The following is a 12,133-nucleotide window of genomic DNA, read 5'->3' on the forward strand; positions in this document are numbered from 1 at the left end:
CCATATACTCTAATAGAGCAGTCAGGTATATACTCTAATAGAGCAGTCACGTATACTCTAATAAAATATGCATGTGAATATCCATATGTTAAGGAATTAGTGAAGTTTATCAGACATTCTAACATTAAATGCAAAACTGAGCATGACCTTATACAGTGTATAAAGATATAGAACTCCAATAATTTGTTATGCAAAATGAATCTATGCTATGCATATTTTGTAGTTAATTATAATGTTTTGATTGTAAGTCATTCTATTTGTATCAGTAGATTCATGGTTCCTATACCAGTGAGATAAATGTCACTTACAGATTATTATAATGTGTCTCTATGTGTTATGCTGTCTGTTTCCACTAGGTAGCTTTATCTAGTACTAGCTTCATCCCAAAGGCACTTATATGCTTTATAATTAATGTACTTTTTTTGCATAAAATATAACAATTTGTTGAGTTTTGATTCATTAAAATATTTAAAGTCTCTCAGCGGCTGGGGGCTGTGTCCCCATGCAGACCCCTGCTTCTGGTAACTCTATACTGCTCTTGGAACTCCCCTTCAAAAATCCTGGCTATGCCCCTTTGCTCTATTAGAGTATATCGATCTTTTAACAGGTTTTTGAAGAGGGCTCATGCTCTGTAAATCCTGAGAGATGAATGCAAGCTTTATCAATTGTTGTGCTGTGCCATTATCCTGCCACACTAAATGATGTATTAGGGTCCTGCTTGCAGAAGTCTAAATTTTACAGGGGGGTTCCTGAACCCCTTGGAACCCCTCCTCCCTACGCCCCTGATGTGTTGCTATCGTGTGAGAAACTATTATTTAGCAAAGATAAAAGTTTACAATGTATCCTGTTCCATGACAGATTCCAGATTCTGGAAACCTGAAGTTTCAATTTCTTAATGTTTCAAGTAGTGTGTAAAATCCAAAGGGGTTTCCTGAAACCCCTGGAAACCCCCCTTGGTATGCCCCTGCACTCAGTAACCAAAAATTGATTTAATTTTCAGTGGAGCCCTGTGAGCAAGAGAAGACAGACTACACTTATACACAAACCACACACATGAGCACACACACATGGGCATGCACTATAATTCTTGACTGCTTGACTGGAGATCTTCATCCCTGCCCTTACATTTTAAAACTAATTGATGATCACATTCCGAGTAAATATGTATCCACAACAAAATAAATCATCCCTGGATGTCAGCCTCTCTAAAAAATGCATCAGAAAAAGCAACAACCCGAAATGTTACAACAGTGATAGTAAATGGAGGGAATACAAAGACATTCATCAAAAAGTATGCAATTTAATGAGGCAGCAGCACCTGCACACTAACTATCTTTGTCCAATTTCTGACAACACGAATGGTAAAATACTTCTGGAGATACAGGAGAAAAACATAAACCATTAACAGTCAATCTCAAACTGGTAGCTTAGTCTTCGACTCTCAACAAAAACAGAAATACTTAGCTAATCATCAATTTCAAACCGTGTTTGCTACCAAAGACTAAACAAATTTTCCACACAAAGTCTTAATAAATAAATAATGCATGCAAACACAATGACATATAGACATATTGGTAGCCCACACATTTATTAACATTTTCATAAAAAAAATTATCAATCACAAATTGAAGTAAAAACATCTTAAAGTAAAGCTTGTCCTTAAAGGTACAGTATATATGCTGCTAGTTAGCACATAACCATAATCAGTCCCACTATCCAAAAATTGACGACATTGAGATTACTTAGTATGCAAGTTACTATCAGACTACAATTCACACTGCCAATGAGATAGCACCTATGCTAACACACTTATTTCAATCCTCACTAAGGACTGGAATCATACCATCTGTGTGGAAACAAGCTTATTTTACACCAGTGATCAAGAACTGACATGATGCCAAAAATTATCATCCTATTGCATAGCATCCATAAACTTTAGAACATATAACATGTAGTCACGTAATGAATTATCTTGATACCCATAATGTTATATTGAAACATCAATACAGTTTCAGATCTGTGAAACACAACTCTAACTATCATTGATGATTTTGCTAATGACAGAAAACAAGTTGACACCTGCATGCTTGGTTTCTCCAAAGCCTTGTGACAAGGTACCTCACCAACAACTCCTGAATTCTATGGTATTACTGGTGGCACTCTAGCCTGGCTTGCAACTTTCTTATCAGATCGTTCTCAACAAGTAGGTGTGTTATCTTCTCCATGTAGGGCCAACTCTGGAATACTTCATTGGGCCCAAAGCTCTTCCTTGTGTACATCAATGACATAGCAGATGGTGTACAAAGTCAACTTCATTTATTTGCAGATGACTGTATAATATATCCATCCCAAAAAACACCTTCGCCGTAAAAAAAAGGCGCGTCCAAGAAACTACAAGTACCTGTAATCCATTATAATTAAAAACAGCTCAGTTGTAGGGAAAGACTTCATGAAAGTAAAAATAACTGGTAACTTAAAGAGCTGATATCTGGAATCAATCTTAATCCAACTACTTATGTTAATTTTTTTTAATCTGTGCAAAAACACCTAGCATTGGCTGTAAAAAAAGTGTACCCATGAAAGTAACTGGCAATTGAAATAGCTGATATCTGAAGCGGCCAAGAATGAATGCTGATATACAACTAATTGGAATTAACAAAAAGTTTAACATTGAACCTTTGTCTTTCAGCTGTGTTCTACATTCACTCTTGCTGCATCATAAATTGATTTCTTTTAACTCTAATTGGCTGGTAATTTGGCCGCTTTTTTTAATATTCAGTGTATAGAGCAAAAAAAAAAGGCGGCCAAATTACCAGCCAATTAGAGTTAAAAGAAATCAATTTATGATGCAGCAAGAGTGAATGTAGAACACATGCAGCTGAAAGACAAAGGTTCAATGTTAAACTTTTTGTTAATTCCAATTAGTTGTATATCAGCATTCATTCTTGGCCACTTCAGATATCAGCTATTTCAATTGCCAGTTACTTTCATGGGTACACTTTTTTTTACAGCCAATGCTAGGTGTTTTTGCACAGATTAAAAAAAATTAGTATAAGTAGTTGGATTAAGATTGATTCTTGGCCACTCCAGATATCAGCTCTTTAAGTTACCAGTTATTTTTACTTTCATGAAGTCTTTCCCTACAACTGAGCTGTTTTTAATTATATTGGATTACAGGTACTTGTAGTTTCTTGGACGTGCCTTTTTTTACAGCGAAAGTGTTTTGGGGTGGATATCACTCATTTTTGTTATAGTGATAGACTCACTGGTGGAACAACAAAATTGTTAAAATGGTAACATTTAATTGACTGATATTTGGAAATTAGCAATAATATTATTATTTAGGAGAGTCAAACATGTACACCTGTCATCGTGTTTGACAAAGACATGCACATTACAGACACTGTTCACACTTTAAATTTGGAAGTATGAATTTACAGTGTAGAATAGACAGACTGTTCTATTAGAGTATAGGTCTATGTTTACTGTGGTATTCATTTACTATTAACAAAATTTTACAATATCCCATCTGTGGTAAATGCTTTAGATTATGCTCATAATTAGCAAGTGCCTAATTAGTTCACAATTACTACACAGCTGGCTATTGACTGTTCTATTAGAGTATATTTATCTTTTTTTATAATATTATTTACAAACTATATCTGTGGTAAATACTTCAGGCATCTTATGCTCAAACTTAAGCATTGACTGGGTGCCTAATAAATTACTACACAGCTAGCTATGCATAATTTTGACTGAATTCATAATACAGACAATTTATTGCACATGCAAGCACTGATGGATGGTAATAGGACGCAATGCTTACCAGCAGCTATAGTGATCTTACTTAGTTCACTGCAGCTATATACACATAAGTCTCAGATTACATTTCAAGTGTTTGTGTGTTGTGGCACTGTAGGGAAATACTATGCATCTCTTCATCTCAATAACTGCATCATCATCATCATATTTAGCTCAACTATTGTAACTGGTGTACAGATTTTCTAGTCATATAGAATCAATAAAGAGGGATCAGTAAAGAGGATAGAGGGAAACCAACAAGACATCAGATAATTGAACAATAATTATAGGAGGAACAGTCAAAATGCACTTAAATAAAACATCTCAATTAATATTCAAAACTCTTTGCTGATACAATAACCATGAACTCTGCTCTGGCAATTATCTTATCATTGTGTAGAACATTATATAATTTGATTCTTAGTGTGTAGCTAGAGCCTTAGGCCTCCGTCATAGTGCATGGAGTAGCAATTTATACTGGCAGATGAAAGAATACTTTGTATACGCAACCTGAAAGCTAAATACATATAGTCATTATTATCAAGAGTCCATGCAAGCATATCATGGTACCAATAACACTTTTAGAAAACGTCCAGAGGCGTGCTGCAAGATGGGTCCTTTCTGACTATAACTATCACAGTAGTGTCAGTAGCTACTATGCTGGAACAGCTTAATTGGTTGCCATTAGCAAAGAGAAGGAAGCAACAAAGACTAAACATCTTTTACCAAATAATGCATGACATGATTGGCTTATCTCTACCTGACTACTATCACTTTACCACCGCACATACTAGACAACATCACCCATTCCACCTAATGATACCATCCACAAGTACCACTGCATATATGACAAGCTTTTTCCCGAAGACGACCAGAGAATGGAATGCACTACCAATACCACTGATAGAAATGGACAATTTAACTAAATTTTCATTCTGTAATGTATTTACTTGTACCTTGTAGCTATAGGGCCTAATCAGCCTCGGCTGTCCACCCTATTTAACCAATAATAATATAACAAGAGTTCATTTTAATATGGGACTCTAACCATCTTTTGGACGATGTATATATAGGGCATCAGAGCTGGTACAGTAGATACAACCAGTGCATTGAGATCTGAGCCTTTTTGATTGGAATTAAACTTTCAAACTTGATGAAGCAAATTTGGTCACTGAAGGACTAAAAGTTGCAGTATACTTAACTAACATTTTCTGAGGGAGTATGCGGCCCCAGGCTAGGGGCTAATTATGTAGACCAGTTGACTTAGCCTCGCCTTAGCTACCACTTTCACCTTACTCTGGTGCCCCTGATGTATCAGTTTATAACATAATTATAATAGAGTAGCTATAGAAAAAGCTAGTTAATGCCATAGGCATAGCTAGGGGCGGGCATTTTCCCTACCATCACGCGTTCTATGCGACCATATGCATCATCACAGAAAAAATTAGCAGCGCACAAACAATCCTATATATAGCTATAGGCTATAGTACACACGCACCGTATTGCTGAGCCATGACTAAGGACAAGTGCCACACAAGACTAACAATTATCACGTGATCTATTTAGGTGAAGTCCCTTGGAATGTCCCTGCCGGCAACACCCCAAGCGGGACACACGTGATAGGCGGTTTCAATTAAAATTGAACTAATGTAATTGTAATTGTAATTGTAAATGTTGTTTAAAATGGCAGTCCAAGAAGGAGAGTGAGAGAGAAGTAACGGGACTACATTAAGTATTATTGTCACGGAGAACTGGATTTCATTTCATGGTGAGGTGTACTTTAATGCAGAGGCCGTACACCGTTTCTGAAGTATGCCGAAAGAATAAGAGTCTGGAGTGGAGGTTAACGAAACTGATTAGATCGAGGATTAGATCATCGACACCATAGATAATAGGGGTGGGGTGTCTATTATCTATGTCGACACACACTGATAGGGTCCGCAATCCGAAAAATCAACTTTCACAAATCGATCCCCCTACCATTGTGGGATGTTCATTGTAGTATCCCATTGCTAGATCCACCATGAAACCGGAGGCACGGTAGTTGTCTTCACAGAACTATCGATTTTAGTATTTCGTGAGATGCAAAAATTATTTTTAAAATTTCGGGCTCCACACAAAGAACTGGGATGCAATTTATTCACATCATCTGATGCCCCGTATACGGAAACTCGGGTATTTATCGTGCTATAGCGCCTGCGATTTTATTTCTCGTTGTGGTTTTGCACCTGGTTTCTGGGCTGCCCGCTGTTTTGATATGGAGTTGTCAGTTGAAACAGAGAAACCACCCTGAGCTAGGCAATTGAAAAGACGCGGTTTTTATTTTGAAGGACTAGTGGACAGTGATGATGTGGAGACCCTACTTGAAGGACACAGAAGAGACACTGTGACCTCGTACGGGACAAGAACAAGCAGCAAGGTGACAGCTGATGATGGGACTGGTGATAAACAAGTAGCCCAAAACCTGCAGGTACTATTATATTAGTCACTTATCTGTGGCCTAAGTTATAAGCAATCTGTGTTTTAGGGAAAAGTTGTAAAGTTGTTTTGGAGTCACACTGTTGGTCATTACACTGTTAATTGGGACAGTACACCATTTAGCATAGGTGAAAAGCGCTTGCTGCACTGTCAGTATGGAAAGCAGTACTTTAAGCCTCACCAGCCAACAACTGATCGCATTAAGCTGCAGAGCACAAGAAAGATAGGGTGCAGTGCCAGTTTACATATTAGAAAGTTTATCTTTTATCCAGAATACAGTGTGCACTCTGAACTGTCTTCTAAAAGCTTAACTAAGAAACAGGAGCGAAAAGTCAAGGAAGCTGCCCTCCAACAGTTGAAAGATAAGCTAACTAACTCAGCTTCAGAAGTGCGTACAATTGACAAATACTTTGTTAGTTTACCTGCAAGTGAAGCCCACCATGACACACACCCCACAGGTGCATCTGTTGCATTTTCTCAGAAAGTTAATCCTTTGTTGATTCAGAAGATTCATGAACTTGTGTTGGCTGGTGTCTCAGAGCCAATTGAAATGAAGCGCCACTTAAAGCATCATGTTTTACACTATTTGAGCAAAAGTGGAACCCCAGATCCCAATGACCGTGCATATTACCCTACTCTTGATGACATAAGGAATCATATGAATCAAGCGCAAAAGACCCTGAAACTGTCTTTAGTTGATCAAGAAAATGTTTCCATGAAAACTGCCGAGTACCATAAATTATCACCTGAAACGAAAATACATTTTCAACCATTCACCAAACCTATCGACAATGAGAATTCAAATGGGACTGAACTACTGTGGGTTCACCAAGAACCGTGGCAACAGGACTTATTGATAAAGTATGGCAATACAGTTAGCATGATCGATGCCACATACAAGTCTACCAAATATGATTTACCTTTGTTCTTTATAACAGTGCGTACAAACACTGGCTACTGTGTTGTAGCAGAGTTTATTGTCCAAGGTGAAACAAAAGAAAGCATACAGAATGCTCTTTCTATCATCAAATCCTGGAATCCTCGGTGGGCTCCAAAGTACTTCATGACAGATTACAGTGAAGCTGAAATTTCCGCCTTAGAAGCTGCATTTCCAGATACTGTTGTGTATCTATGTGATTTTCATAGGGAGCAAGCCTGGGAAAGGTGGGTCAAAGCCAGTAAGCATGGACTAAGCAATTCTGAAGCAGACATCCTATTGGACCATCTCAGGGCAATAGCTTGGGCACCTTCTGCTAACCCTGAAGAATTTGAAGAAGGGAACAATTTCTCAAGGTATCATCACTATGACTCAGCCGTAGCAGTTTTAAAAGCTACAAATTTGTGGAATCGCAATAGCAATGTCCGTCAGTGGTTGACTACGACATGGCTGAATATCTCTGAGGTATGTCACATATATGTAGTCACCATTTCCGTTTCATATAGCTGCATGACTTTCACATCTATATAGTCACAATATGCTGACGTATTGTTAAGTATGTTTTGTGATTTTTAGAAATGGGCACGAGCATACAGAGATGACACCTATCATGCTGCTGTTAACACAAATAATGGAGCAGAGGCAATGAATAAGTTGCTGAAATACAAGTTTTTTCCAAGACAGAAAACCCTGACTTTGTCGTTCTTGGTCATTAAGCTAATTGAGGAGTTTATACCTGCACTGCATTACAAATATGTGTTTCAGAACTTTAAGCAAACAACTTTGTACAGAGCATATAATCCGGCTGTAGTTCCACCATACCTTCAATCCAAGCCAAAGTCAATCATCTTGCACTGCCTCCATCGCAAATCAAAGAGTCTGAAGTACAGTGATTCTGATGTAAAGGAAGTTGATATGGTTAGAGGAATATTTGAAGTAAAGGGAAAGAACACAGATCACACAATAGACTTTTCAGTACCATCATGTACGTGCAAAGATTGGATAGCTTACCATATTCCTTGCAAACATTTCTTTGCTATATTCAATGTGAAAGAAAGCTGGAACTGGGACAGTTTGCCTCAATCATATCTGGAATCTGCATACTTGAAGATTGATACCGATGCTATAGCTTCACATCTAAACTCCACAGGCACCACACCCTTGGATTCTGAAATACCACCACAAGAACCAGATGAATCAGATTTAGTTGGATACACAGATGGTGGGGCTGATGACGCTATACCTAATACTACCACTACTGAAGTGTTTGAAGCATTGCCCTCTGCTAAGGTATTGCATATGATTGGGAGAAAAGTGCTTGGGTTTAGTCAAAATGTATAAGAAAAACTTGCATGGCTTACTAAAGCCATGAAAGTTTTCAAGTCGGGCTTTGTCATTTACAGAGTATACTCATTACTGTTCTTTTGTATTAAGTTATTTGGTAGTGTTTGTCTCTAATCATGGTATTTTTATTTTCCACAGAAAAGTAGGCATTTGAAACAAATGGTTACAAATATGAGAGTTACCCTGGAATGCTTTAAAACTGTAACCTACAATATCGATAGCAATGTTAGCTTTGACGTCCTGGAAGGTATCCAACATAAGTTATCCAGTCTGTTGCAAGAGTTTCAAGAACAACTACCACAATCCCATGGACTGTTAATAAGACCACAAATAAGGAAGCAGATGAAAAAATCCTGTAGGAGAAAGGTTTCATTGAAGAGACTAACCCAGCTGCCTAAGTGTACTACAAAAAGGAAAAAGAATGATTCAAGGTTTCGTGGCAGAGTTGGCAGGAAAGCAAGCATGTTAAGAAAGGTATGTGTGTGTGACATTTGTATAATTGTATTAGATACGTACATTTAACAGGCTTTTAATCAAGATAAAGATCATCATACTGCTACTAGGACAGCTCAAAACAAGAACGGCTCAGGTATTGCGCATGCTATCTTGCACGTATGTAGTAAAGGATTTACATGATTCTGTATATAGGCAAGAGAAAGAGAAAACAACGCTGTGGAACATGTGGTGCGTGCTCTAAAGATGACTGTGCAGAGTGTGTCAACTGCAAAGACATGGTAAAGTTTGGTGGTACTGGTAAAAAGAAGAAGTGTTGTGTGCAACGACAGTGTAAAAACATACAGACAAAGGGAGAAAAATCCAGGCCTCAGGTACTTCATGTTTCTGATGTTGGATGTGTGGTAACAGTGTTCACAATTGTAGATCTCACCCAGTAGTGATACCACAGTTGCTCAATGTCAGACAGTGTCAGTAGATGAGATGCAGCAGGTAATTTTGCACATCAGCAAATTTGCCTTCATGTGGTGTATCTGTGACAGGGGCTTCAGCAGATGTGTCCCAAGTACTTGGCACCACCTGGAGTTTCTATTCCTGCTGAGTATGTTCAAGTATTTCCAGAGTATCAGCAAATGGCTGTGACAGTCAATCAGTACATTCGTACAATACATCGTGTTGCCCCAGACGGTAATTGTTTGTTTAGAGCATTGGCTCATCAGGCTTTTGGTGATCAGATCTACCATGCTCAAATGCGTAAGGCACCGGTCACGCTGATCAGTGACAATTTGGAGATATACAAGCCCCTGTATATGGGAAGAAGAAATGGATTTGAGGAGCATGTTGACAGGATGTCTAAGGATGGAATATGGGGTACACAGTTGGAAATACAAGCGGCGTCTGATTGTCTAGGTGTACCCGTGTATGAGTTAATGTACTGCTCTGCCACAAGTAGCCACAAATGGATCACCTTTAAGCCGTGTCATGTGTTGATTACCCATGACGTGATACCACAGCCACATTTTCCATTTACAGTACATCACATTGAACTGCTTCATAATGGATATCACTATGACAGTATCACATCCAGTAATCATTGCAAGTTACAAGCACCCCATCCAGGTATGTCCAGGTTTGCCAAACAATATCCCTATGTTGTCAAAAGTTGTCCTACAGTCCAAAGGTTCAACTAAAGGAGGTCCAGAGGTTGCTGTCTTCAAATCCCAATGTCCAGAGGTCCAAAGGTTCCATCACAGGACTGAGGTATTATCCTTGCATTATCCCAAGGTCCAGAGGTTGCTGTCATCTAATCCCAAGGTCCAGAAGTCCAAAGGTTCAACTACAGGACTGAGGTATTATTCCTGCATTATCCCAAGGTCCAGAGGTTGCTGTCATCTAATCCCAAGGTCCAGAAGTCCAAAGGTTCAACTACAGGACTGAGGTATTATCCCTGCATTATCCCAAGGTCCAGAGGTTGCTGTCATCTAATAGAGGCCCAAAGGTTCACTATAGGACTGAGGTATTATCCCTGCATTATCCCAAGGTCCAGAGGTTGCTGTCATCTAATCCCAAGGTCCAGAGGTTCAAAGGTTCACTATAGGACTGAGGTATTATTCCTGCATTATCCCAAGGTCCAGAGGTTGCTGTCATCTAATCCCAAGGTCCAGAAGTCCAAAGGTTCAACTACAGGACTGAGGTATTATCCCTGCATTATCCCAAGGTCCAGAGGTTGCTGTCATCTAATAGAGGCCCAAAGGTTCACTATAGGACTGAGGTATTATCCCTGCATTATCCCAAGGTCCAGAGGTTGCTGTCATCTAATCCCAAGGTCCAGAGGTTCAAAGGTTCACTATAGGACTGAGGTATTATCCCTGCATTATCCCAAGGTCCAGAGGTCCAAAGGTTCAACTACAGGACCGGGGTATTATCCCTACGTTATCCCAAGGTCCAGAGGTTGCTGTCATCTAATCCCAAGGTCCAGAGGTTCAAAGGTTCACTATAGGACTGAGGTATTATCCCTGCATTATCCCAAGGTCCAGAGGTCCAAAGGTTCAACTACAGGACCGGGGTATTATCCCTACGTTATCCCAAGGTCCAGAGGTTGTTGTCATCTAATCCAGAGGTCCAAAGGTTCAACTACAAGACTGAGGTATTATCCCTGATTATCCCAAGGTCCAGAGGTTGCTGTCATCTAATCCCAAGGTCCAGAAGTCCAAAGGTTCAACTACAGGACTGAGGTATTATCCCTGCATTATCCCAAGGTCCAGAGGTTGCTGTCATCTAATCCCAAGGTCCAGAAGTCCAAAGGTTCAACTACAGGACTGAGGTATTATCCCTGCATTATCCCAAGGTCCAGAGGTTGCTGTCATCTAATCCCAAGGTCCAGAGGTCCAAAGGTTCACTATAGGACTGAGGTATTATCCCTGCATTATCCCAAGGTCCAGAGGTCCAAAGGTTCAACTACAGGACCGAGGTATTATCCCTACGTTATCCCAAGGTCCAGAGGTTGCTGTCATCTAATTCCAAGGTCCAGAGGTTGTTGTCATCTAATCCAGAGGTCCAAAGGTTCAACTACAGGACTGAGGTATTATCCCTGCTTATCCCAAGGTCCAGAGGTTGCTGTCATCTAATCCCAAGGTCCAGAAGTCCAAAGGTTCAACTACAGGACTGAGGTATTATCCCTACGTTATCCCAAAGTCCAGAGGTTGCTGTCATCTAATCCCAAGGTCCAGAGGTCCAAAGGTTCACTATAGGTCTGAGGTATTATCCCTGCATTATCCCAAGGTCCAGAGGTTGCTGTCATCTAATCCCAAGGTCCAGAGGTCCAAAGGTTCAACTACAGGACCGAGGTATTATCCCTACGTTATCCCAAGGTCCAGAGGTTGCTGTCATCTAATTCCAAGGTCCAGAGGTTGTTGTCATCTAATCCAGAGGTCCAAAGGTTCAACTACAGGACTGAGGTATTATCCCTGCTTATCCCAAGGTCCAGAGGTTGCTGTCATCTAATCCCAAGGTCCAGAAGTCCAAAGGTTCAACTACAGGACTGAAGTATTATCCCTACGTTATCCCAAAGTCCAGAGGTTGCTGTCATCTAATCCCAAGGTTCAGAGGTCCAAAGGTTCA

General features: G+C 39.6%; 1 protein-coding gene across 1 annotated transcript; it reads left to right on the forward strand.

Moving 5' to 3' along the window:
* Positions 1–6,094: 6,094 nt before the first annotated feature.
* LOC136251269 (uncharacterized) lies at positions 6,095–10,330 on the forward strand. The gene is made up of 9 exons (XM_066043697.1): positions 6,095–6,271; positions 6,329–7,681; positions 7,793–8,506; positions 8,699–9,034; positions 9,086–9,149; positions 9,209–9,387; positions 9,440–9,505; positions 9,556–10,132; positions 10,187–10,330. The coding sequence occupies exons 2-9, from the start codon at positions 6,830–6,832 to the stop codon at positions 10,201–10,203; spliced, it is 2,805 nt and encodes a 934-aa protein (XP_065899769.1). The 5' UTR covers positions 6,095–6,271; positions 6,329–6,829; the 3' UTR covers positions 10,204–10,330.
* The last annotated feature ends 1,803 nt before the right edge of the window (positions 10,331–12,133 follow it).

Source organism: Dysidea avara, chromosome 3 (genome assembly GCF_963678975.1).
Source record: "Dysidea avara chromosome 3, odDysAvar1.4, whole genome shotgun sequence".
NCBI classification, from domain to species: domain Eukaryota; kingdom Metazoa; phylum Porifera; class Demospongiae; order Dictyoceratida; family Dysideidae; genus Dysidea; species Dysidea avara.

What these genes read in the sequence shown, in the direction of transcription:
- LOC136251269 (XM_066043697.1), top strand. Translation starts at nt 6,830, where the DNA reads ATGAAGCGCCACTTAAAGCATCATGTTTTACACTATTTGAGCAAAAGT. An exon ending in CATGGCTGAATATCTCTGAG is followed by an intron (nt 7,682 to 7,792) that starts GTATGTCACATA and finishes TGTGATTTTTAG; the next exon opens with AAATGGGCACGAGCATACAG. An exon ending in GAGAAAAATCCAGGCCTCAG is followed by an intron (nt 9,388 to 9,439) that starts GTACTTCATGTT and finishes TCACAATTGTAG; the next exon opens with ATCTCACCCAGTAGTGATAC.